Raw genomic sequence first — 27,418 nt, forward strand, 5'->3', positions numbered from 1 at the left:
TACATGCAAATTAACATCTTTATTGTTATAAAAAAGGCAGGAAAACAGGGAGCAACAGCAGTAAAGGTACTTGGTTAAAATCAGGTATACAAGAACCAGTGTCATTGATAGCCGGATACAAAAGAAAAAAACCCTTTCAGACGGTATAGCCAATGGTACAGCAGGGTAAATTTTCACATAAACATCTCATTGGTAATATTGGCAAAAAAAAAAAATATTTGCTGAGAAGAGAAAAAGCGCTCCCACATTCAAAAAAATATAATCATCTGGAGAGAAAAATCACTCCTAAATAGTAATAAGGTGAATAGAGGAGAGAGACCAAAACTGGTCTCATATTGCACATTTGCCCAATATAACAATCATCAGAGAGGTCATGACATACCCATCATGTCAGCCAGAGGGGATACCGCTGTCCAGGGAGACCCCAACGCGCGTTTCACGGTATAACCGCTTCCTCGGGGGCGTGGCTTACACAGTGACACATGCACTGTTAAGTACCCGGTCACAGACGTCACATGGACATAATAGTCCAATCACAGAGGGAGTAACTCGCGCCTGCGCGGTGGAAAAGAATCTGTCACTCCACCATCACCATCCCAACAGGAAGTGACACCGTGAAGGGGACGGCTGGCGCCTAGTCATCACCAGCAACGGAGCACGCCAGAGGAGGCGGCAACAGGGGGAGGAGGAACTATATTCCACAGCGTTCAGCTGAAATAATAACAAGAAAAATACATTTTGATATAAACGGCGCTGATATAAACCGCCAGGATCTTTTTTGGATCATATATCATAATCATAATTCCAGTAACCAATGAAAAAATAACAATTGCACGCAATAACAATGAGAAAAAATATTTACAATAAGATGTGCATATAACACATATAATACAATAATAAAGGGTTAAGTAAATATACGATATTCACTGAAAAATAACCCAATAATAATTATTGCATAAATTGCAGCGCACATATGTACTTAATAAATATGCACATCTATGCATGATACCCTTCATAAAATACAAAAATATGTGTATATGGATAAAAAATGCACATCATAATTCATGCAAATATCCGGCATTAGATTATTATATGCCAGACACAATATTGCGTTAACACAAAGTTACAAAAAGAGGATGCATTTTAGTTAGGATTTTTTTCTATCTTTTTATCTTCCTTCTTGATCACCATATCGCAATGTTCCAAATTCTTGGAGACAAAAAGTTCAGGAAATAGCCAGGTATTCCCCCATATATGCATAAAATAACCTCCAAGGAATACATCGGATCCAAAAAGAGAGATGATGACACAGCAGGCAGTAACGAGAGCGGGTAATTAACTACAAGCAAGAAAATAAAACGAAAAATTAAAAAACACAAAATAGCAGCGTTAAAATCAAAATATACAAAGTGGAAGGCAGGAATGCAGAAAGGCAGGGGAAACCCAAAAGAGGCAGTCTCACAAAAAGGATGCAAAGCCCAGGGACTCATTGAGTCCATGGGGAGTCATTGTACCATGAATGGTTATCCATCTACATTCATTCTGGGCAAGAAGGTGTTTTATATCACCGCCTCTAATCCCACTCTTAATGTGCTGGATACCCCCTCACCATAAAGTATTTAGGATTACAGTCATGATGGATTTTATAATGTCTGGGGATAGTTTTCAATTGAGATATATCCATTATGTCCGCCGCTGCCATGATGTCCTGAACGTGCTCTCTAATTCGCACTTTAAGCTGACAGGACGTCGATCCAATATATACTTTAGAGCACCCACAGGTGGCATAATAAACCACCTGAGTGGTACTACACGTAATGTGTTGGCGAATAGAAAAAGTGTGCACTCCATCAGCTGATTGAAAAGAGGACGTCCGCAGGACATTTTTACAGGCCACACAGTGACCACAGGGAAAACATCCCTGTGGAGGCCCATGGGAGTCAAAAACATTTTTTCTATAGGGGACATAATGAGAATGTACTAACAGATCCCCCAAATTAGGGCTTCTACGATATGTCATGAGAGGACGCCCTGACAGAGACCCCTTTAAAATTGGCTCAGTTTGTGAAATGTCCCAGTGTCTGTCCAGGCATTCCCTCATTGTGTCTCATTCTCCATTAAAAGTGGAAATAAATCTCACTACATTATGTGAATCCCTTTTTGTGGGCGGGGGATGTAAAATAGCAGAACGTGCTGATTTTTTAGCCCGGTTATATCCCCTCTTTATACTGCGATGGCTATAGCCCCTCATGAGGAACCGCTCCTTGAGGTCCTCAGCCTGTTGCTGGAATCTATGGTCAGAGGAACAAATGCGCCGCATGCGCAAAAATTGTCCAGCTGGATTGGCCCTTATGGTTGCGTATGGATGGCAGGAGTGAGCATGGAGGAGAGAATTCACGGAGGTGGGCTTCCTATAAACATCCGTTTGCAGATGTAACTGCGAATCCACTATAATTTTGATGTCTAGGAAGTCCACCTCCGTTTGACTATAACTGTAAGTCAATTTGATGTTAAACCTATTAGAGTTCAATTCCTCCATGAAACACTGAAGTTGGTATTGTGACCCCTGCCAGATGAGAAAAACATCATCTATGTACCGTAACCAGCACTGCACATGGTACGTGGCCCGAGCGCCCTCCCCCAAAAAACCTCCCGCTCCCAGAAACCCAGGAACAGGCCAGCGAAAGAGGGCACACAGGCCGCGCCCATGGCAGTGCCGCACAACTGCAAATAAAAATAGTCTTTAAAAACGAAAAAATTATGAGTTAAAATGTATTCCAATAGATCCAAGACCAACTCACACATAGGGCCATCCCAGTTGCTGCCCCTCAGAAAAATGCCGTCCTGATGGTGTATGCAGGTATATAGAGGTTCTATATCGGCTGTGACTAAAATCATGTCAGATTCAAGGAACATCCCATCAATCCTTGCCAGGACGTCCATTGTGTCACGGGCAAAAGAGGGCAGTGCTTCAACCAGCGGTTTTAGATAGTAATCAATAAATTTGCAAACTGGTTCACACAAACCCCCAATGCCCGACACAATTGGATGTCCCGGTGGATCCAAAGGAAGGCAAGAAATATGTAGTGGGGATTTTAGGAAACCTTGTCAGCAAACCGTCATAGATTTTCTTGGGAATAATCCCCCGATCCAGTGCTACAGAAAGAATTTCCTCAAAATCATCGGAGTATGCTTTTACAGGATTATGGTTCAATCTAAGGTATGTCCTCCCATCCCTCAACTGTCTAAATGCCTCTTTCTCATATATATTTTGAGGCCATATTACCATGTTTCCCCCTTTGTCCAAATGATCACTATGTCCTTTTTTTTTCCAAAATCATATTTATTGAAATTTTACATAGTTAAACAGGAAAACACATCAATTCCGCAAACAGTGCAGAGTAGATTAATAATACATCAAGAAGACAGACATACAAACGTAGGAGGCAAGGAATAAGGGGGGAAAAGGGGGTAGGTACACCTAAGTACACGACTGTAAATTACTTAGATCAAAGGTCTTAACAGAAACTGATCTGCTAAAGTGCAGTTTCCTGAATATCAAAGTGGCATATAAGCTAGACACATAGCAGGGTTCATCGCGGGCAGGGAATATCAGACCCTGAATCGAAGTAGCACAAGCAGCATCACGGTGGATTGAAGGAGAGACTGCTACCAAGCCATGGTTCCCAAATCTGGGACTTTTTATTTTTTGATGACGCAGATAATACCAGAGCCCTTTCCTATTGGCAATGAAGGTTCATCCTGTCAATCACAAATTGTATGGTCGGAGCGCTGGCCACTCTCCATTTGGATGCCACTGCCAGTCTAGCGGCTATAAACAAATGTGAGAACACTCCTCTCAACACATACGGGATCTCATCCAAACCGATATGCAATAAAACCATACTGGGTTGTAAGGCCATCCGGATCCCAGTTACCTCAGCTATCACGTCCTCTAGGCTAGCCCAAAAATTTAGTAATTTCGGGCACGACCACCACATGTGGCTTAGTGTCCCCAACATACCGCAGCCTCTCCAACACAATGGGGAGCACTGAGGGCCAAAGTGAGCAACTTTAACTGTGTAATAGTACCAGCGTAAGTGGACTTTTTTCAATTGTTCCAGATGGTTTAAACAAGAGGAAACTCTCCGAACCTCTAACACCGCCTCCCGCCACCCATCAGGTGCTAGGGTGACCTGCAAGTCATCCTCCCATTGTCTCATGAATTGCAGTTTAACCTCTGGGTCAGGATCATTCAGGGCTCTATACAAGATAGATACATTGTGAGTACTAGGTCTGGGCACCAGGAAGAGGCCATTTACTGTACGGTCTAGGTTAGAATTAAAGAAGTACGACGGTTGTGTAGTGTGTATAAGATGTCTTAGTTGCAAAAACTGATAAAATCTATGTAGAATTTCTGGGTGTCTTGCAACTAGGCGGTCAAACGGCTTAATCGCTGTGCCGTCACACAGCTGATGAAGTGATTTTACCCCAGCCAGTACCCATGGCTGTAAATCTATATACGGAATATGTAATTCTAGCGCCTTCAGTGACACTTCAGTTAACAGGATTTTAATAAGAGTCGGGACCGTCTGTCTCCAAAAATGCAGTGCAATAGACATGGTTGGTAGAGGGAGATTACAAGGCCGCGGCCCAAAGGCTTCAACCTCTAACATAAATCGGGTGGAGCCTCTAGTCGCATAGAAATTTTCGATTTGCAACTATCTATGATCCTTATCTAGCTGCCACCAATCCCGCAGCCCCGCTACCACTGAGGCCTTATAATACGCCATCAAATTTGGCAATCCCATTCCCCCCAGATCATAAGGGTAATACAAAAGGGACTTGGCCACTCGAGGAGTTTTGTGGGCCCATATGTATTTGTTTGTTAAGCGCTGAAGGTTTGTTATAATTTTGCTTGGGACCCTCAAAGGGAGACATCTGAAATAATATGATATCTTGGGGAGAATTTTCATCTTGAAAATATTAATTCTAGCCACCCAGGAGGTTATAAACAGATGTAAGGTGTCCAGCTCAGTCTTTATCTGTCTGAATAAAGCAGTTTAGTTCGCCTCTGATATGTTGAGAGTGTGTAAGCTTTATACCAAGGTAAGGGATACCCTGATCAGTCCAACGAAAGGGAAACTTATTCTCTAATTCAGCTTTGGTGACCAAAGGGACCGCGACAGGGAATTCCAGTGCTTTGGATGCATTCAATTTGTAATAGGAAAGTTGTAACTTGCATCAGACATGATTGTTGGTGGTGTGATAGGAAATGTGAATCATAATCAAAAGATATACTACCACGTGTTACAGCGTTGTTCTCTTTGTGTATTAATGCCATTGATACCTGAATTTATCCTTTTTTCTAATGTAACTTCCTACAATAAAAATTGATTGGAATAAATTTGTAATAGGATACTGACGAAAACTCCTCTAGTTCAACCATGACTGCCGAAAACGACCGCTCCAGGTCCACACAGGCTATGATGACGTCATCCGCGTAAAGACCGATCTTGTGAGCAGCTGGGCCCACCATCAGACCTGAGATATCAGAGTTAAGACGGATTTTCTCCGCCAGTGGCTCCATGCATAATGCAAATATAATGGGGGATAGTGGGCATCCCTGTCGCGTCCCGTTAGTGATCAAAAAGGGGGTAGATACAAACCCAGAGGCTAGGACTCTGGCAGATGGGGTGGAATATATGGCTAAAATTGCCGAAAGGATGGGGCCCTCCAAACCAAACTTCCTAAGAACACTTCCCAAATATCCCCAGTGCACCCTATCAAAGGCCTTCTCAGCGTCCAGGGACAGGAATTACTGGGAAGGCCCGACAGTTCCGCCACCCTAATGAGATTCAACATTCGGCGGGTACCATCCTTGGTTTCCCGGCCAGCCACAAAACCGACCTGGTCAGGAGAGACAAGAGAGGAGATTATCAAATGAAGGCGGGAGGCTAGCAATTTGGTATATATCTTTAAATCACAATTCAATAAAGCAATGGGTCTAAAATTCCCAGGACTATCAGGGGTCTTACCTGGCTTAGGGAGAGTGGTAATAGTAGCTTCCAAATTAGGGGTAGCAACTTTGCCTGAATCCCGCCAACTTGAAAACAACCTCAATAGATATGGGGCCAGAAGTTCCTGAAAAGTGCGATAATATTCATTTGAAAGTCCATCCGGACCAGGCGCGGTGTGTAGCTTACTGCTTTTAATAGTGTTTTTGATCTCCTCTTCTGTAAATGGGGCATTTAACAATAATAATTGTTTTTGGGATACACGCGGTAAATTAACTGATTGCAGATATGAATCGATTGCTACCTGAGTAGGTTGACGGGTCTGCGGGTCAGAATGTAAGTTATATAAATGGGAGTAGTACTTTACAAATGTCTCCGATGTCAATCGGATTCCTAACCAGACACCTATTCTGATCTTGTAAACCATCTATTCTGAATTTAGCCTCTCGTTTACGTACCCTACGTGCCAGTATTGCTCCCGCCCTATCTCCAGTGGCGTAAAAGTGAGTTTTAAGCGTACGTAAATTACGGGCATAGGCAGAAAGCAAAACCTCCCGCAACTGAAAGCGAACCCCGTATATTTCATCCGACACTGCCTGCGAGGGTGAGGTTTTATTCAGTGATTCCAACTTGTCAAGTCTAGCTAAGAGGTCATCCCGAATCCCTCTATTACGCTTCAGTATGGAGGCTTGTTGTATGAGATATCCCTGTATAACCACTTTATGCGCAGCCCATAGCGTTTCATCTGAAACTTCCCCATTATCGTTAACATGGAAGTAGTGAGTCAACTCAGTAGAGATACCACACGTCACCTTCTCATTTAGTAAAAGAGATGGGTTTGAACGCCACTGAAAAGCAGGGTTCGCATGATGTTTTAACGCTAACTGTAACACAATGGGTCTGGGAACATGGTCAGACCAGGTAATTAATCCTACGCTGGAGGAGACGTACCTAGGAAGAACCGAAGTATCCACCAGAATATGGTCTATCCGTGTATATGTACGGTGTCTGAAGGAATAAAAGGTATAATCTTTTTCACTCGCGTGGGAGTACCTCCAGAAATCGTGTAGATGATATTCTTTGGCTATGCCTTTCAACTCTCCCCTAGGCCGAATGCCACCTCGTGAGCAGTCTAGATCCCTGTCCATGGGAAGATTAAAGTCTCCACAGTATATCTTTTCACCCTGCGCCAGACCATCCACTCTATGTAGTACTTTGCGGATAAATGTCTGTTGCGAATGATTTGGGGCGTAGATGACTGTGATAGTGTGCAACTCGCCATTCAATGTGCATATGAGGAACAGAAATCTGCCCGCAGGATCCGCTACCTTCCGATTACAATTGATGGCTAATGTATTTTTAAAAATGATGCACACCCCAGCCTTTTTAGTGTTATTGTTAGCAAAGTAAATATTAGAGAACTGTGGGTGACGCAGCCTAAAATTATCAGCTTCTATCAGATGCGTCTCCTGCAGGCAGATAATCTTTGCACCTGATTTTTTCACCTCTTTCCATAGGATGGACCTCTTACAGGGGGAGTTCAACCCCCTAACATTTAAAGACATAATGGTAACACTCATAATTATACATTATAAAACTTGCTATCACACATCTTCATGAACCCACATCATCCGCATCTGGGCTCGTGTGTTGGCAACATAGAGAACCACATTAAAAAGACCCATCTCGGAGGTGCACCTAAAAAACAGGAGACAAGGGAAACAAAACACAGAGAAAAGTAAAAAAAATTCTAAGCACAAAGTCATGCAGCCACTAGGCCAAAGGCCAGGCTAGTCAGGCAGTGAAACGCCTGAATGGTCAGTCCTAGACCGCAGGTAAATGCCAGCTCAGGGCAGTTCCAAGGTTCACTCCCAAAAAGATGGAAAATAACCGAGAGTTATCTTGGACGGGGTGCTGGAGCAAAAAAGAAAAAAAACGGTGACAAAATCCGTAGCACCCTCACAGCAGAGTCCTGCATCCGGACAGCATCTCATCCTCCTCTTCAAGTTTGAATCTAGTCCTGAACAATTTTCTTTCCCATCGGGTTCTGGCGGGGAGCAAAGGAAATCTTCCAATCGGTTAGCATGTTCTCAGCCTGTTTGGGAGATTGGCAGACCACACCACGACCTTCGTAAGATATTATCAGACTGACAGGATTGAATCCCCATTTGTATCAGATATCAACATCACGTAGTGCTTTACAAACATGAACGAATTCTCGCCTCCTTGCCAGCGTGGACGCTGATAAATCTGGGAACACCTGTAAGCCTTGGTATTCAGCAGGGAGCTCAGGGGGTTTCTTCATCCCCTGCATGAAGGCGTCTTTGGTAGTATAGAAGTGGACGCGCGCCAAAGTGTCTCTGTGCAAGGCTGGGTCCACATGCCGGGGTTTGGGGAGTCTATGTATCCTGTCAATCAGGAAATCCCTGGGGAGCAAGGTTGGGAGTACAGTTTGCATGAATTTAAGCAAAAAGTCAGCCAGATCCTTATCTGGAATGTCCTCCGGTATGCCCCTGACACGCACATTATTCCTCCGTGATCTATCTTCCAGATCATACATCTTATCCTGGACCACAGCCATATCCTGTCTCAAAGCTTCGTTCTCATCCACTAGTGCATTTATAGTCTTGGCATATTCAGCCATCTTGCTCTCAACATGAGCAGTTCTCTCCCCCAGGGACGAGACTTCCCCTCTAATCTCCTGCAGCATGGACTGCATGTCTTCCTTTAGGGAAGCATGAATGGAGGCCAGAAAGTCTCTCATATCTCCTTTAGTAATAGGAGACAGGTTGCTGTGAGTCTCAGAAGCCCCCCTCCCCCCAGAGCCACCAGATGAGTGGGAGGAAGCTGAAGGGGAAGCTGCAGCCATTTTACCTGCAGCATGTGCAGTTTGTCCACGGGGGAAGAAGTCCGGGAGCTTCGGCGGGGAACTGCATTTCTGCGCTCTCCCTCGGGTCATCATGTGCCCAGGACCTTCCAGGAGCCGTTACTGTGCACAGGGAGGAGGAGAGGTAATATAGAGTGCTGTTATTAGCCGGTTTAAGTCCGGAGAAGCAGGAGCCTGTGAGTTATGTGGCCTCTCTGGTCTGCATGCAGGCCACGCCCCGATCACTATGTCCTGATATGACCGTAATTCATTCAATGCAAGATGTTGCTTGGCGGTCAGGTTATTAGATCTCTCTTTTGTGGTGATTTTCCGGAAATCCTCGACATCCAATCTGGTGAAAATCTCCACAGCAGGACATAAGGTCAAAGGGTGAAACTTGGTTGACCGAGGTAAAACAGATGAGGGGAATATACCTGTAGGGCCACCATCCTGTTCCCTTAGTAAATCTTCCAATGCTGGCAAGGCTTCACCCTCCATTTGACTATTAGTAGGAGTATCTCGTTTTTAACCGCCATATAGTTTTTTACAGACCAATTTTCGTGAGAATAAGTACAGATCCTTTATGGCTGTGAAAAGATCAAATTGATTAGTAGGGGAAAAAGTTAAATCTTTTGACAATACCTTAATCTGAGTTGGGGTGGAGAGATTAATTACCTGTGGGATCTGATTTTTAGCTTTATCTGTTTTTTTTGGAGGAAGCAGTACCTTTAAACTTATTAGTTTGAAGGTCACGAATGGCGCCAGAACGTGACTCAACAGATTTAGATCTTACAGATCCTTCACTTGAAGCATAAGAAGTGATTGATGTGGACCTCTTCCGAGAAAAATTTTTTGATTGTTTTGATTTACGATTCCATCGATATACAGAATTCGATTGATGATCACCCACATCTCTCTGAAATTTTTTGGTCTTTAATTCACAAATCTCCTTTTCCCATTTTAAAAACTCTGTATCCAATTCACGATTGAGGGCCGTCAACTCTTCCCCTGACACATCCTTCTTAAGTGTATTTTGTAGCTCCTCAATTTCAATGTCTAAAGTTGTGATAGTATTCCTGTTCAATTGAATAAGTAATTCCATGAAACCATTGGAGCACCCACTAGTCAAATCCTCCCATTTCTGTCGTATGTCTGCATCCTCGACCAAAAAAAAGAGGGAAAAACTTACAGTTGTGGCCAAAACTATTGACACCCCTGCAATTCTGTCAGATAATACTCAGTTTCTTCCTGAAAATGATTGCAAACACAAATTCTTTGGTATTATTATCTTCACTTAATTTGTCTTAAATGAAAAAACACAAAAAGAATTTTCCTAAAGCCAAATTGGATATAATTCCACACCAAACATAAAAAAGAGGGTGGACAAAAGTATTGGCACTGTTCGAAAAATCATGTGATGCTTCTCTAATTTGTGTAATTAACAGCACCTGTAACTTACCTATGGCACCTAACAGGTGTTGGCAATAACTAAATCACAGCCAGTTGACATGGATTAAAGTTGACTCAACCTCTGTCCTGTGTCCTTGTGTGTACCACATTGAGCATGGAGAAAAGAAAGAAGACCAAAGAACTGTCTGAGGACTTGAGAAACCAAATTGTGAGGAAGCATGAGCAATCTCAAGGCTACAAGTCCATCTCCAAAGACCTGAATGTTCCTGTGTCTACCGTGCGCAGTGTCATCAAGAAGTTTAAAGCCCATGGCACTGTGGCTAACCTCCCTAGATGTGGCCGGAAAAGAAAAATTGACAAGAGATTTCAACGCAAGAGTGTGTGGATGTTGGATAAAGAACCTCAACTAACATCCAAACAAGTTCAAGCTGCCTTGCAGTCCGATGGTGTCAACCCGTACTATCCGTCGGCATCTGAATGAAAAGGGATTGTATGGTAGGAGACCCAGGAAGACCCCACTTCTTACCCCGAGACATAAAAAAACCAGGCTGGAGTTTGCCAAAACTTACCTGAAAAAGCCTAAAACGTTTTGGAAGAATGTTTTCTGGTCAGATGAGACAAAAGGTAGAGCTTTTTGGGCAAAGGCATCAACATAGAGTTTACAGGAGAAAAAAAGAGGCATTCAAAGAAAAGAACACGGTCCCAACAGTCAAACATGGCGGAGGTTCCCTGATGTTTTGGGGTTGCTTTGCTGTCTCTGGCACTGGACTGCTTGACCGTGTGCATGGCTTAATGAAGTCTGAAGACTACCAACAAATTTTGCAGCATAATGTAGGGCCCAGTGTGAGAAAGCTGGGTCTCCCTCAGAGGTCATGGGTCTTCCAGCAGGACAATGACCCAAAACACACTTTAAAAAGCACTAGAAAATGGTTTGAGAGAAAGCACTGGAGACTTCTAAGGTGGCCAGCAATGAGTCCAGACCTGAATCCCATAGAACACCTGTGGAGAGATCTAAAAATGGCAGTTTGGAGAAGGCACCCTTCAAGTATCAGGGACCTGGAGCAGTTTGCCAAAGAAGAATGGTCTAAAATTCCAGCAGAGCATTGTAAGAAACTCATTGATGGTTACCGGAAGCAGTTGGTCGTAGGTATTTTGGCTAAAGGTTCTGCAACCAACTATTAGGCTGAGGGTGCCAATACTTTTGTCTGGCCCATTTTTGGAGTTTTGTGTGAAATGATCAATGTTTTGCTTTTTGCTTCATTCTCTTTTGTGTTTTTTCATTTAAGACAAATTAAATGAAGATCATAATACCAAAGAATTTGTGTTTGCAATCATTTTCAGGAAGAAACTGAGTATTATCTGACAGAATTGCAGGGGTGTCAATACTTTTGGCCACAACTTTATCTAGATGCATAGTGATCACTTTGAACCCCCAGGTGCTTCACAAATTGATCCGTACAAAAAAAGTACTTTTTTTTTTCACAAAAATTTTCTTTTAGCCTCACTTTTTTCATTTTCACATGGGAAACAGGATAAAATGAATCCTAAAATTTGTTAGGCAATTTCTCCTGAGTATACCGATACCTCATATCAGGGCTATGGAGTCGTGGAGTCGGAGTTAGTTTTGGTTGGAGTCGGAGTCAGTAGAAATGTACCGACTCCGACTCCAGCTTTAAAAAAAATGTATTAATATTTCATAATTGAACTTTCATATGAATTTTATAAATATTACTCAAATATATATGTTCTATCAAACTATGAACAACAGTGATAAGCAGTTCTGCTGGAGATAGAGACATTTCTTACTTCTTGTGTGTCACTGTTCTCCACTGCCCTTATCTAATCTTATACTTGGTTAACCTCATGCTGCCCCAACCCCCTACTTACAATGTATGAAACTGAAAGTGAAAATGTGTTGCAAATTCTTAGTAGTAAAGCTCCTCCTCTAGACTAGATCATACTAGGTGTGCGTCTTCCAAGCATCTCACAGCTGCCTGCTACTCAGAAGAGGAAGACTGTAAGAAGTATTATCCTTTCAACAAACTTTGCATCAGTTAACTGTGAGTACATGAGGAATAGTAACAGTATTACTGACCACTATATCAGTTGTACGACCTGGCAATAATTTTGTACAATTGTTTTTAGGAAAAACAATTGCCATTTGGATTGTGAATGCAGAATTAAAAACCTGAGAATGTCAAAGAAGCATCACATTAAATCAGCTGTATTTGAACATTTCACCATCACTCAAGATAGAAAACATTATGTCTGTCAGTGTATGACAAATGATCCAGACGAAAACAAATGCTGTGAAGCCAAGATGAGTGCATATTCAGGCAAAGATAAAAATGCTCCTACCAGAGCTTTTAATCTAAAGAGACATTTACAGCGCTTTCATCCAGAAGTACTGAAAGCAGTGGATGAGAAAGACTGCATCCAAACCAATGAACCAGTGCCCAGCTCTTCCAGCCAAACAAAGGAGCAGAGAACTTTGCAGCCATCAGTTGCAAGATATTTTGTCAGTGACAAAGTTACTGTGACAATGACAGTAGATACATTTAAAAAACAGATCATAGAGCTTGTTGTAAAGGATAGTGTGCCTATTTCATTATTTTCACGACCAGCTTTTATGTGTCTGAATGGGGAAATGGCCCGCAAGCTTGGTGTTTCTCTGGAGAGAGAGAGTATTAGAAAATTAGTAATCGAAGAAGCTTTTAAACAAAAGGAAGAACTTAAAAAAACTCTCAAGGGACACTTTCTGTTTCTTAAAATGGATGCCTGCACACATCATAGAGTGAACTATTTTGCCATCAATGTCCGATTTGTTTGTGACAAAAATGAAATAGTTACCAAGACATTGGCAGTAAAAGACACCAAAGCTCATCACACCAGTGAGTTTCTCCAGGTCTTGGTGGAAAAGGTTCTGCAAGACTATGAACTTAAAAAAGAGCAAGTTCTTTCTGTCGTAACTGACAGTGCTTCAAATATGATAAGTACTATTAAGCTAATGAATGAGCGTAATGATGGTGACCAGCAGCTAGAAGAACATTCTGGGTCCACAGACACAGAAATGTTTGAAATAGAGGAACACAGTATTGTAACTGAGGAGCAAACTGAAGTTGCTTCAGATGAACAGCAACATGATAGTTTAGATGATCTTGTTGAAACTGTGTCAATATGTTCTTTCATTCATCACATGCGCTGTGTTGTGCATACGCTACAGCTGGCTATAAGAGACAGTCTGCAAGAAGGACATGCTGCTGCACTGATTGGAAAGGTGAGAAAATTGGCTACTGTTGCCAGAACCCCTAAAGTTGACTCAATTTTGAAGAGACGTGCTGGAAAAGGGGCAATTATTGATCAAGCCACACGATGGGGCAGTACTTACTTAATGATTCAGCGCTTGGTTGAACTGAAAACCTTTCTTGTAGACATGGCTAACCCTCAACTGACGCTAAATGAAAGTCAGTGGAATCAGGTGACTGAGCTGGAAAAATTGCTAGAGCACCCATTTACAGTGACTAAAAAATTACAAGCAGAGGACTTAACTCCAGGTATTTTCTTAAAGGAGTGGAAGAACCTGATGTTTCGCCTGTCCCAAAGAGGAGGGTTAATTGCAAGTGGCATTGCTACATCAATGAAACGGAGAAAGGAGCTACTATTACAAAATAACATTCTTTTGGCAGCTGTTTATGTAGACCCAATGCATCGGATTCTTCTAGATGATCAACAGCTAAGTAAAGGAAAAGAAGCTCTGTTTGAAATAGCAGTAGGGATGAAAGGGTTGCAGAACAGTCAGGAGGAACAAGAAGAATTTGGTCGTCCTGCCACATCTTCACCCTCATCATCAACTGATGAAGAATTTAATTTCGAAAAATATTTGGATCACAAGGACCGTGCAAAGCGTTCCCGCAAAGAAGAGTCATCCCCATCAAGGAACACAGCCAGTACATTTCAGCAGAATTTTTCATGTGCACTAAAAGAAATTGAGAAATTTGACCGTTCATCAAAAATAACAGTGCAACAAGCGATTCCTCTGTATCCTGACATTGTCAGAGATGTTGCCCGAGTGGTTACTGCTTTGCCACCAACACAAGTTAGTGTAGAGAGGTTGTTCTCTGCTCTCAAAATAATTAGATCAGATTTGAGGGCATCCATGAAGGAAGATCTGACAGAGGCAATACTTTTTCTGAGGACAAATTTATAGATTTCTTCTTATTAACTGCATAAAAGTGTTTATTGCATATTTACTTACAGTTTAGAAAAGTTTATAAAAGTTATTTGCTATATTCCAATTGTATTCTAATAAATGTAGTTTTTGCTCTAAGTGGTCTGATTATTTATATGATGGTGAGAAACTGAATAAGCACGATGTTTAATATTTTACAACAGTAAATTTGTTGTTATGAATTGGCCTTTTATGAAGGAGCCGGAGTCGGAGCCGGAGTCGGAGTCGGAGCCTGATAAAATCCAGGAGTCGGAGTCGCAACTGTGGCTTACCGACTCCACAACCCTGCCTCATATGTGATCACAAACCACTGTTTGGGCGCACGGCAGAGGGCGCGATGACATAATCATTGCGTGCCCTCTGCCTGAACAGTCACTGACAGAGGGACCCGGCGGGCAGACAGCGACGACCAGCGGTGGAACCGGGACAGGTGAATATCTCAGGTGCCGGGTTCTGAGCCAGCGGTGACACCTGTCCCCCATAGCGCGCCACTGTCCGCCTGCTCAGCACACCGGCACCTGGCCCCCAGCGACAAGAGGTGAGTGGTTTTTTTTATAATACCTGCAGTAGCGGCAGCAGCAATATATGGGTGCATAATCTATGGGACATCTTATGTGGGCAGCATATGGGGGCATATTCAATGAAGCATCTTATGACGGCAGCATATGGGGGCATAATCAATGGAGCATCTTATGGGGGCAGCATAAGGGGGCATATTCAATGGAGCATCATATGGGGGCATATTCAGTGGAGCATCTTATGGGGCAACATATGGGGCATAATCTATGGAGCATCTTATGGGGCTATAACCTTTATGGAGCAGCATATGGGGCATATTATTCTATGGAGCATCTTATGGGGCCATTATTAACCTTTGTGCAGCATTATATGGGGTGTATTTTGTATGGAGCATCTTATGGGGCCATCATGAACTGTATGGAGCATTATATGTGGCTCCTGATTCAATGTGAATATTCAAAAACATTTAACCTACTGATGTCTCAATTAACCCCTTAACCCCCAAGGGTGGTTTTCACGTTCATGACCGGGCCAATTTTTACAATTCTGACCACTGTCCCTTTATGAGGTAATAACTCTGAAACGCTTCCATGGATCCCGGTGATTCTGACATTGTTTTCTTGTGACATATTGTACTTCATGCTAGTGGTAAAATTTCATTCATATAACTTGCGTTTATTTGTGAAAAAAACGGAAATTTGGCGAAGATTTTGAAAATTTCGCAATTTTCCAAATGTTAATTTTTATGCCCTTAAATCACAGAGATACGGCACACAAAAAACTTAATAAGCAACATTTCCCACATGTTTACTTTACATCAGCACAATTTTGGAACCAAAATTTTTTTTTGTTAGGAAGTTATAAGGGTTAAAATTTGACCAGCGATTTATCATTTTTGCAACACCATTTTATTTTTACAGACCACATCACATTTGAAGCCACTTTCAGGGGTCTATATGATAGAAAATACCCAAAAGTGACACCATTCTAAAAACTGCACCCCTTAAGGTGCTCAAAACCACATTCAAGAAGTTTCCTAACCCTTCAGGTGCTTCACAGGAATTTTTTGAATATTTAACAAAAATGAACATTTAACTTTTTCACAAAAAAAATACTTCAGGTTCAATTTTTTTTATTTTACCAAGGGTAACAGGAAAAATTGGACTGCAAGACTTATTATGCAGATTGTCCTGAGTACGCTGATATGTAGGGGGGAACCACTGTTTCGGAGCTTGGCAGAGCTCAGAGGGAAGGAGCGCCGTTTGACTTTTTCAATGCAAAATTGGCTGGATTTCAGATCGGACGCCATGTCACGTTTGGAGAGCCCCTGATGTACCAAAACAGTGGAAACCCCCCACAAGTGACCCCATTTTGGAAACTAGACCCCCCAAGGAACTTATCAAGATATGTGGTAAGAACTTTGAACCAACAAGGGCTTCACAGAAGTTTATAACGTACAGCGGTACAATTAAAAAATATTTTTTCCACAAAAATGATCTTTCCACCCTCAATTCTTATTTTTCCAAGGGTAACAGGACCCTAAAAGTTATTGTGCAATTTGTCCTGAGTACGCTGATACTCCATATGTGGGTGTTTAACTACTATTTGGGCGCATGGCAGAGCTCAGAAGGGAAGCAGCGCCATTTGACTTTTTTGGCTGGAATTGAGATCGGACACCATGTCGCGATAGGAAAACCCCTGATGTACCAAAACAGTGGAAACCCCCCACAAATAACACCATTTTGGAAACTAGACCCCCCAAAGAACTTATCTAGATGTGTGATGAGCACTTTGAACCCCCCAGTGCTTCACAGAAGTTTATAACGCCTGGGCGTGAAAATAAAAAAATCGTATTTTTTTCCACAAGCATGATCTTTTAGTCACCAATTTTTTTATTTTCCCAAGGGTACCAGGAGAAATTGGACCCCAAAAGTTGTTGTCCAATTTGTCCTGAGTACGCTCATACCCCATATGTGAGAGAAAACTACTGTATGGGAACACGTCGGGGCTCGGAAGGGAAGTAGTGACGTTTTGTAATGCAGACTTTGATGGAATGGTCAGCAGGTGTCATGTTGCTTTTGGAGAGCCCCTGATGTACCTAAACAGTGGAAATCCCCCACAAGTGACCCCATTCTGGAAACTAGACCCCCTAAGGAACTTATCTAGTGTGGTGAGCACTTTGAACCCCCAAGTGCTTCACAGAAGTTTATAACGCCCGGGCGTGAAAATAAAAAAATCATTTTTTTCCACAAAAATGATATTTTTGCCCCCAATTTTTTATTTTCCTAAGGGTAACAGGAGAAATTGGACCCCAAAAGTTGTTTTGCATTTTGTCCTGATTAGGCTGATACCCTATATGTGGGGGTAAACCACTGTTTGGGCGCATGGCAGAGCTTGGAAGGGAAGGAGCACCATTTGACTTTTTCAATGCAGAATTGGCTGGAATTGAGATCAGACGCCATGTTGCGTTTTGAGACCACCTGATGTGCATAAACAGTGGAAACCCCCCAATTCTAACTCCAACCATAACCCCAACACACCCCTAACCCTAATCTCAGCCCTAACCCTAGCCCTAATGGGAAAATGGAAATAAATACATTCTTTTAATTTTATTATTTTTCCCTAACTAAGGGGGTGATAACGGGGGGTTTGATTTACTATTTATGGTGGTTTTTATATTTGGCAGCTGTCGCACGCTAAAAGACGCTTTTTATTGTAAAAATAGTTTTTGCATCACCACATATTGAGAGCTATAATTTTTCCATATTTTGACGCACAGAGTCATGTGAGGTCTTATTTTTTGTGGGACGAGTTGGCGTTTTTATTACTATCATTTTCGGGCACGTGATATCTTTTGATCGCTTTTTATTCCGATTTTTGGGACGTAGAATGAACAAAAACCAGCGTTTCATGAATTTCTTTTTGAGGGTGCGTTTACACCGTTCCGCCTGCGGTAAAATTGATAAAGCGCTTTTATTCTTCGGGTCAGTACGGTTACAGCAATACCTCATTTAGGTCTTTTTTTTTTTATGTTTTGTCGGTTTTATGCAATGAAAACAATTTTATATAAAAAATAATTATTTTTGCATCGCTTTATTCTGCGAGCTATAACTTTTTTTATTTTTTTGCTGATGAAGCTGTATGGTGTCTCGTTTTTTGCGGGACAAGATGACGTTTTCAGCGTTACCATGGATATTTATATGTGTCTTCTTGATCGCGCGTTATTGCTCTTTTTGTTCGGCGGTATGATAATAAATCTTTATTTTTTGCTTTGTTTTTTATTTAAGGGGTTCGCTAAAGGGGTTAACTAATGGGACAGTTTTATAGGGCAGGTCGTTATGGACGCGGCGATACCAAATGTGTACTTTTATTGTTTTTTTTTTTTATTTCCAAAAAAATAAATTAGGGAATATTTTTTTTTTTTTAATTTAGCGATTTTTTTTTTTTTTATCATTTTTACACTTTTTTTTTTTCTTAACTTTTTATTACATTGTCCCAGGTGGGACATCACTGTTTTTGGACGGATCCGCTTTAGCAGATAGTGACCGAGATGTAAAGGAAGACGAGAGAGAGAGATTTTTTTCTTTGCACGGCTGTTCCGGAACGCTACTCAGGGGTTAAAAGACCTGCTCCAGCGAATCTGCCGGGCATGCGCAATATAAATTGGCGGACCATCGCTCGTAAAAAACGTTGCAGAGTCCGTCCCATCCGCCCGGGAGACGCTAAAATTTTGACGGATCCGTCAAAAAACAGGTGGGACGGACGGCCGTCTGTCAAGATCCGCCGCTAATGTAAGTCTGCAGTGTCAAAAGAGGAAGACAGCGAGACAGGCAGCAACTTCGCATCAGAGAGCTCTTCACCTCGAAACAGAAGATCCTCAGATCCTGGTATTGCGACATAATATTAAGAATAATATTTATTCATTGATATTGCGCTATTAACTCCACAGCGCTTTACATACATCATCAACACTGTCCCTATTAGTAGGTCTTTAGAGTGTGATAGGAAACCCACGCAAACACGGGGAGAACATATAAACTCTTTGTAGATGTCATCCTTGTTGGGATTTGAACCCCAAGACCCCAGTGCTACAAAGCTGTTGCACTGAATACTGAGCCACTATATACAGTGCTAACCACAGCCACCGTGCTGCCATAATAGCTATGCAAGAATATTTTTGTTGGCAGCATTGTGTATTAGCTTTTTCTATGCACATCATATGCACTAAACATCTATTTTTAATTGATTTGAGGATTTAATTTTGATATCATATCCTTATAATAGGCTATCAATATTGACACCAGCACTGATCAGTTGACTGAAGGATTTGTAGCGCTTCATGGAATAATGACTGCTATTTTACCATACTTATATACTATGTTCCAATGGTCATTTGTTGATTTTGCAGCATTAAGGCTGGAAACACGGACCGAGAGGCATACGAGATACTCGTCTGACTCTCGCATGTCTCACCTGGGACAGTGGCCGGCTCTCTGGACGTGAATGTGTCAGCTGCATAGAAACTCATACAGCTGACATCATGCTCTCTCCTGCAGCTGTCCCAGGTGAGTCATATAGGACTCGTACAAGTATCTCGCATGCATCTCACACCTTATGGTCCAGTCTAAGAGGCAACATTAAGGCTAAGTGCACACGTAGCAGAAAATTTCTGCTGGAAAACCTGACTCCCTTCCCAGAAACCGCGCATGTTTTTGCGCGGTTTTTTCCCGAGTGTTTTCAAAACGCATAGAAAAAGCCAGAAACGATGAAAAATCCGCGAAATTAATGAGCATGCTGCTTTTTTTACTGCGATGCGTTTTTTTCGCGGTAAAAAACGCATCAGTATGCACAAAAAGTGCAAAATGCATAGAAATGAATGAGAAGCTTATTTTTAGCGGTTTTATAGCAGTTTAATTGGAAAAACCGCTAAAAATACCGCTAAAATAACGCTGTGTGTGGACACAGCCTTACTGAATTCAAATGCTTTTTTCAATTAAAACATCTTAGGGTGCTATCACACTGCTACATTTCTGATCCGTGTCTATTCTTTTTTTATTCTTTTCATTCTATTCATTTTGTCACTGATCCATTTGTGTCAGTTTTTTTCATGCACCCAGAATCGGAGACTGCTCTTGTTTTGGGCTGCCTTGAAAAACTCCAACACAAACAGACAGACGTGGATCCGTAGCTTTGAGTCAAATAACATGTATGTCTATGAAGACGGATCTGTACAGATCCGTGAAAAAAACAGATCTGTGAAACAGATCCGTTTTGCTGTACTGAGAAATCAGCATTTCCATTACCGTATTTTTCCGACCATAAGACGCACTTTTTTCCCCAAAAATTTTGGGGGAAAGTGGGGGGGTGCGTCTTATGGTCGCAATACACGGTACTAACCTTCTGGCTGGTGGCAGCGGGCGGGGCACTGCGGTGCGGTGGTGGCAGCGGGCGGCGCTGTGCGGTAGTGGCAGCGGGTCCGCCTGCATTTCTTCGCAGCCCGGAGGCCTCCGCACTTCCCTTGCTGGCCGCCGCCATGTTGCGGTGGCCTCCGGGAGCATGGACGCCGGGAAGATGGCCGCCACTGCACCGGAGCACAGCCCGCTGCCACCACCACAGAGCCCAGCTGCCCCTGCCCCAGCACAGCTGCCCCTGCCCCAGCACAGCTGCCCCTGCCTCAGCACAGCTGCCCCAGCACTGCTGCCCCTACCCCAGCGCGCCACCGCACGAGCCTGGACCACTGAATGACCCCTGTGACTACTTCTCCACCTGTGCCGGATCCCTTCCCAGGTAAGCTGAATTCGGACTGTAAGACGGACCCCCATTTGACACATTATTTTTTTTTCCCTATTTTCCTACTGAAAATTGGGGTGCGTCTTATGGTCCGGTGCGTCTTATAGTCCGAAAAATACGGTAATATATAAATAATGCGTAACGACTATGGTGGATCTTATCCCTCTGTCACTCCAGCTCTATTTCCCGCAGAGTGCCACCTCCTTCACTGACAGCCTCTATGATGTGTTTCCCTCTGGAAAAAAGAGCTGTAATACGATCAGGAAGAGGTGACACTGAGTGGGTATAGAGCTCGAGTAACAGATCTACTCCCACATTTGCATATGTTTGCAAACCGATTTCAGATGAATGGACTGAACATGTAAAATATTGCTGGAATTGTCTTTGGAAGAGCTATATGGGCATACACATAGATTCGGACCCATTACTCATTCTTAAGTGACTTGTGAACATGTTCGGCACTTGCTGTTTTGCACTTGCGGTGAGACAAAAAAAAAAACACAGCTAGCAACGTTTTTTTTTCATTGCTGCAAGTACCACATTTGCGGGATCGCAACAAAACCGCAAGTGCCGCACATGACCGCAAGTGCCGCACATGTCCACAAGTCCCATAGGGAATGAATGTGGCCGAATGCAGTGTTGCCATAAGTGATCCATTACGTGGCAGATGCGAAAAAACTGCCGGATCTGCAACGAATGGCAAAAATCGCTGATGTGAAAGTAGCCTAAGTTACTGCCGACAGTGTTTGCATTAGTCATACTCGCCAATGGGGGGGGAGGCAGCACGAAAAGTGCCTAGGGCAGCACAAACTCTAAATACGGCCCTGCATGTAGGAAATGTTATTCATTAACTATTTTGTGTGACACTACTCTCTGATTTAAGGACACAAAAAATTAAAATTTTTGAAAATCAACATGAACAACTAAACAATTTGGTGCATTTTAATTCTATCTAGTCTTTTGGCACAATCTAAATATTAGATAACATAGATAAATATAACCTACTGTGATTTAGGTATTCCTTCATTACGTTTTTAACTGTTTTGTCTGCCAGGAATATTGTCCTGTAGCCCTAATATAATGCCTTTAAAGCAGTCTACAAAAAAAAGCACAAAATCCCCAGAGGAGATAGTTGGGGTGATGGATTATTTAAAGTTGCAGTATAATTACTCATAAATAAGACAGAGCTTGGGGCACAAATAAAGTGACACTAGCGGGCAAAGGTGTTTTACTGACTTGTGAAAAGTACCTGAGTGTCTTGAAATAATTAAATCTTGGGTGGAAGGGCTTAAAATTTATGTTGTTCTAAGGCTTGCTTTCTATGCAAATAACAAAACCAGAACTCCTAGCCACTCCAGTCTGTTTACATACTAGCAATGTTGCCTTTACCTCTACAACACATGACCGCTGCAGCTAATCACTGATCTTAGCTGTCTCTTTCCATCAAATTTGTCATGTCTGCTCAGCTCAGTGATTGGCTGCAGCAGTCATGAGCCACAGATGTGATGTCACCCATGCAGCTATGTCAACAAAGATCATCAGGGAATAGCAAAAGGTTATGCTGAAGTTGAGTTATTTTCCATAGAGATCAAACTTTGAGGGGATCAAGCTTTAAGGGAAACAGCACTTTAGTGTTATAGCACTATGCGGTGAATTGCTACATTGCTGAAACAAATACTATACGTAATTCTTTTGTAAAGGTTGATTTTTCCTTAAATAGACAACAGAACAAGTGGTAATGCAGTGGTTCTTGGCTAGAGAATGCTAATTGGTTACTATAGTCATGTAATTATGACACTGTGGCATGTTTGTGTAAAGTGGAAAAGCACATGGTCCATCTCATAGTTCCTCCCCATAGTCATCCATCCTAGTGATCAGTAGGTGTCCCAATAGTTGGACCGTCATCAGTCTCACAACTATCAGCTATCCCTTTCATGCAGTCACAATTTGAGGTCCCAGTTAAGTTGTAGCTTGCATCTACTTGATTATAGATGAGGAATCCAGGTGTTAGGCGCTCCCAAACAATAGAAAAAAAATCATCCAAAAATGAAAAAGTATTTTAAAACATCTATCTAAAACCACAATGTGTTTTGACTATGTACAGCCTTCGTCAAGTGTATGGAAAGCCTCAAGGATAATGATCTCTAGTGATGAGCGAGTGTGCTCGTTTCTCAAGATTTCCAGCATGCTCGGGTGTTCTCCGAGTATTTTGGCATGCTCGGAGATTTAGTTTGTGTCGTCGCAGCTGCATGATTTGCCGCTGCTAGACAGCCTGAATACATGTGGGGATTGCCTGTTTGTTAGGGAATCACATGTATTAGGGCTGTCAAGCAGCCGCAAAATATTCAGAATTGAGAGTCCTCAGTGGTTGATACCTTTTAATGGCTAACTGAAAAGATGGTAGCAAATTGCAAGCTTTCGAGACTACTCAGGTCTCTTCAAATCATGCAAATCATGCAGCTGCGGCGACACAAACTAAATCACTGAGCATGTCAAAATACTCAGATAACACCCGAGCATGTTCGGAAATCTCGAGTAACGAGCACACTCGCTTATCACTGATGATCTCATTATAAGGCTTTCCAGACACCTGAGGAAGGCTGTTGGCAACCGAAATGCGCTGTAAGTTTAAATATATTTTTAAACTTTTTCTTCATTTTCGGATAAATTTTTTCTGTTGTTTGGGAGTGCCTAGCATCTGGATCTCTAATCTCTTATTGCTCTCTGCTGGATTTCATCCTGGAAGATTTCCTTGCAGCACACCAAGTCAGCTGCAACTACTCTTGCTTCTAACACATGTGTATGGAGTTGGGGCCTATCTGCACAACTTCACCAGGTGAGATACTTTACTCACCATTACCATTTTGATTTCATACTTATTATGCTCAGAAATTCCTATCTTTTCTCCCTTTCCAGCAGCGATTATCCACATATATATAAGCTACCGTATTTGACTATGAACATGTAGCTGTGGCAAATTCCAAACAAGCCACTTGTTCTAGCCACATTACAGTGGTAGGTCCAAAGCAAACAATCAGGTTATACATCAGTGACTTGTGTAAGTTAGATGACATGTATATATTCTGCAATATGCAATGTCCCTAAAGATTTGATACAGATGCAGTATATGGATTTCCCATCAGGAGCGGAGCAGTAAAGACTTTGTATTTATTAATATTCTCGTGTAAAGATCAGGGAGATTGTACATTTCTGTATAGTGTGACTATATGAATACAAAAACTTATCACAGTTTGCATAGATTAAGATCATATTTGTAATAAAATACTGATTGGTTGTATCATCTGAGGCAGTTACGTGGTAAAGACAAACTGTAGGAAATGGCCCACATTAATCACATTTTTCCTGAAACTGTGTAAAGATAGCTGTAAAGGGGATGTGTCATTCAATTCATGCTGCCCAAACCAGAGACAGAATCTGAGCCTGGCCGCATGATTAGGGTGGTTTCACGTTAGCGTTTCAGGGCGCTGCGCACGGCCGCCGCCAAGCCCCGCCCCCTGCCGCACCTCCGGTAGCTCCGCCTACCAGCGCATGACGCTGCATGCGTCCCCTATCTTTATCACTGGGGACGCAGGCCGTGCGCAGTATGCGTTTGGCGGCGCATGCCTCCTTTTGACGGTGCGCCAAACGCAACCTGTTGCAATTTGGTTGCGCTCGGCCCACCGTCAAAAGGACGCATGCGCCGCCAAGCGCATACTGCGCACGGCCTGCGTCCCCAGTGATAAAGATAGGGGACGCAGGACGCATGCATCATCATGCGCCGGTAGGCGGAGCTACCGGAGGAGGCGGGGCTTAGCGGCGGCCGTGCGCAGGCCGTCGCTGCGCCCTGAAATGCTAATGTGAAACCACCCTTACAGCCAGGTATTTTCTCTGTAAAACAGTCTGACGTTTCATGTAAACAGATTGAAGAGGCAGCTGGGTCTTTAGTGAGAGACTGACTAGTCCGGCTTCTCCTCGCCCCGCTGTAGTTGATCGACAGGTCTCTCCTATGTTTGTACATAGCCAAAGACCTGTCAATTTACTGTAGTGGGATGAAGAGAACCCAGACTAAGTGATCTCTACCTACAGTATCCATCTGACTCTTCAAACCATGTTTTATCTGAAACAATGCAGAATTTAAGAGAAAAACATGTTAGGCTGCCAGTCTCTCATTCATGCTTCTCGTGGTTTGGGTAGCATAAATCAAGTGACAGTTTCCTTTTAACCTGAGATTTGTTTTACACCATCCATGTTTTCTCCATAATCAAATAGAAATTGCTAATATGCTGAATCTGATTAATTATCAAAAATGAAGGAACAAATGTCTCATAATGGCTGAAGAAAGGTTTACAATAAACATTACCTGGCAATATGATTATTTCAGGTCACATTTTTTAGTTTAGACGGATTTCAACAAGACACATCCTCTGGAGAAAGTGCCCCAGTGATTAGGTAATTTCACCTGAATCTCCAGCAATGCACTGATATCGCTGGAGGGAAATTTCAGCTGTCCCGACATTTATATGATATTACGTGCCAACCCAGATTTTTTTCATAGGAGTCTTGGTGAATTACATTTCACACCAAAGTTTTACAATAGCATTTCTAGCTGAGGCCCTATGTTTGCACAATGTTCCCTTTAATTAAAACACAAAGCTGACATATTTATCACATAGTTTTAGGCTGTGTGCACACGATGCAGATTTGCAGCGGATCCGCAGCGGATTTTACCGCGGAGAAACGTTGCATATCCGCATTGTGATGTACAGTAGCCTTAAAATCAATGAAAAAAAAAACCACTGTGCAGAAGCTGCGGATTTTTCCGCGCGGTTTTCCTGCCGTACAAAATCCGCAGCATGTTACTTCTTTTGTGCGGCTTTCCATCTCCCCTGTCACCAAATCCGCAGGGGGAAAACCGCAGTGGAAAACCGCACAAAAACCGCAATAAAACCGCAGGAAAAATGGAAGAAATCCGCAGGAAAAATGCAGGTCATTTGACCTGCAGATTTCTTCCATTCTGCACGGAAAAATCCGCATGGCTAAAAAGTCCGTCTGCACTCGCCCTTAAACGCCTATAGCTGCTATAGAATTACCTAACTATAACCAAGCAACAACACTCAACAAATATTTCCTTGACAGCAATTTACAACACGCATGTAAAATCATGTGCAAACCACACAGTGTTCAGTCCAGGAGCTCCATCCACCTGATCAGTCACTGATGTCAATGACATGGCTAATTCTAGATTGTGTGACCTCAGAAAGCCGCAGGCTACAAACCTGAGCACACATCATTGTATCCAGGCCATTTTCTCCAGTAAAAGATTGATATACATTAGATGAAATGGATCCAGCTCTGCTCACAGTCTTTCGGCATTTTAAGACTATGGCTCTTTGATATGAAGGTATAGTTTTTACCATAGTTGTTATCCCAATAATCGTTGCCAGCAACCTGGTACCTTATGGCAAATTGTACCACAGCGCAAATTTGCTGGAGGAAGGGTGGTAATGGAATAACAAAGGCAAATACATCTGTGCCAGGAACAACTGTGACGTCACTTTTTTGCCAAGTAGCTTTGGCTTCATAATGAGTTTTCCAGTTGGTGAATGAATACCTCACTAAAACCATTTTCTCAAAGGCTAGATTTACCACTCGAATGGTGCCAGAAATGCCAAGCTCCTCCGAGCTGGTAACTTTTTCTAAGCAGACACAATAGTGATGGAGACGCTCCAGAAAATCTCCACCCTCCACAGGCTGTTTGAAGTCGGGCTCCAGATATTGGATGGAAACTTCGAACTCTTGACTGCAACACAAGTCCGAGTTGATGGATAACCGGGAGAGAACATGGAGAGGGATGAATGGGTTGTCACCAGTGTTGAATACCTTCACTTCAGCCAACTCTAAGCCAAGTGAATCTGCAAACCTGACTTTATGGCACCGAGGCCGACATTTGGCAGCAGTCTTTCTCTCTGGAGAACTAGGCAGAGATTTTGTTCTGCGCCGCATAATGGGCCGCAGTTCTGGATCGCAGCTGTTGCTCACCTTATTCTCTGTCCGAGGCGGCCGGCTTGATTGGTGTTGCTCTTTGATTAAGGATACTCCTGGTGAACCAAATCCTTCTGACAATTTCGCATATTGGTAAAGGTTATTGATATAACTTACGCTGCGGGGAATACCGAGCTCAGTTTTTTCTTTGTGAGCCATTATCGAAGGATGCAGCTTGAAAGACATGATGATGAGTTGTAAATCATTACATACTGGAATTTAGCCGTCAGCTTTCATTTCCCATTTTGCTGACCTGTGAAAAGTTGAAAACAGAAGATACTTTAGTCCCAGAATCTGTACATATGCTCCTCTAATTCCTGATCAGTAACATCATGAGGGTTAGCATACCTTTTCCAATTCCGGGTGCAGCAGTCTGCTCACACCCCTAGCCTGGGAGGCACTGGTGGCAGCAGACAGACGACCTTATGAATGAACACTCCCACCTTACAGACAGCAAGCAGCATTGGAGGAGCAGCAGTCACTGGACTGCAGGCAGGAAGAGCAATGCACAGCTAAAATACAAGCCAGCGCATTTCCTTTCGGTAG

At 42.6% G+C, this 27,418-nt stretch overlaps 2 protein-coding genes across 5 annotated transcripts in view; one reads left to right on the forward strand and one right to left on the reverse strand.

The window, feature by feature from the left end:
• PPP1R3D (protein phosphatase 1 regulatory subunit 3D) lies at positions 1-27,356 on the reverse strand. 2 transcript variants are annotated; one of them, XR_012233578.1, is made up of 3 exons: positions 27,221-27,356; positions 26,107-27,125; positions 1-1,339 (listed from the first exon to the last, which is right to left on the reverse strand). XR_012233578.1 is itself a non-coding variant. In XM_073582490.1 (2 exons), the coding sequence occupies exon 2, from the start codon at positions 27,056-27,058 to the stop codon at positions 26,162-26,164; it is 897 nt and encodes a 298-aa protein (XP_073438591.1). In that variant the 5' UTR covers positions 27,059-27,125; positions 27,221-27,356; the 3' UTR covers positions 25,357-26,161. The 2 variants fall into 2 exon arrangements, 1 of the variants encoding a protein (XP_073438591.1); XM_073582490.1 differs by lacking the exon at positions 1-1,339 and having other exon boundaries at positions 25,357-27,125.
• FAM217B (family with sequence similarity 217 member B) overlaps positions 1-27,418 on the forward strand; it is an 85,473-nt gene that overhangs the window by 10,189 nt on the left and 47,866 nt on the right. Inside the window, exon 1 of one of the 3 annotated variants that reach the window (XM_073582489.1) lies at positions 23,329-23,452. The exons of 1 other annotated variant lie outside the window; for it this stretch is intronic. The gene's annotated coding sequence lies outside the window, so the exon portion shown is untranslated. Of the gene's footprint in view, positions 1-23,328; positions 23,453-27,287; positions 27,415-27,418 lie in introns of those variants that run through there. One more of the 3 variants, XM_073582488.1, reaches the window with a different exon arrangement.

Source organism: Dendrobates tinctorius, unplaced genomic scaffold (assembly GCF_039654945.1).
Source record: "Dendrobates tinctorius isolate UK_male_01 unplaced genomic scaffold, ASM3965494v1 ptg000071l, whole genome shotgun sequence".
Classification (NCBI taxonomy): Eukaryota; Metazoa; Chordata; class Amphibia; order Anura; family Dendrobatidae; genus Dendrobates; species Dendrobates tinctorius.

Bases quoted from the DNA above. Each gene is read 5' to 3' on its own strand.
- PPP1R3D (XM_073582490.1), bottom strand. From the start codon at position 27,058: ATGTCTTTCAAGCTGCATCCTTCGATAATGGCTCACAAAGAAAAAACT.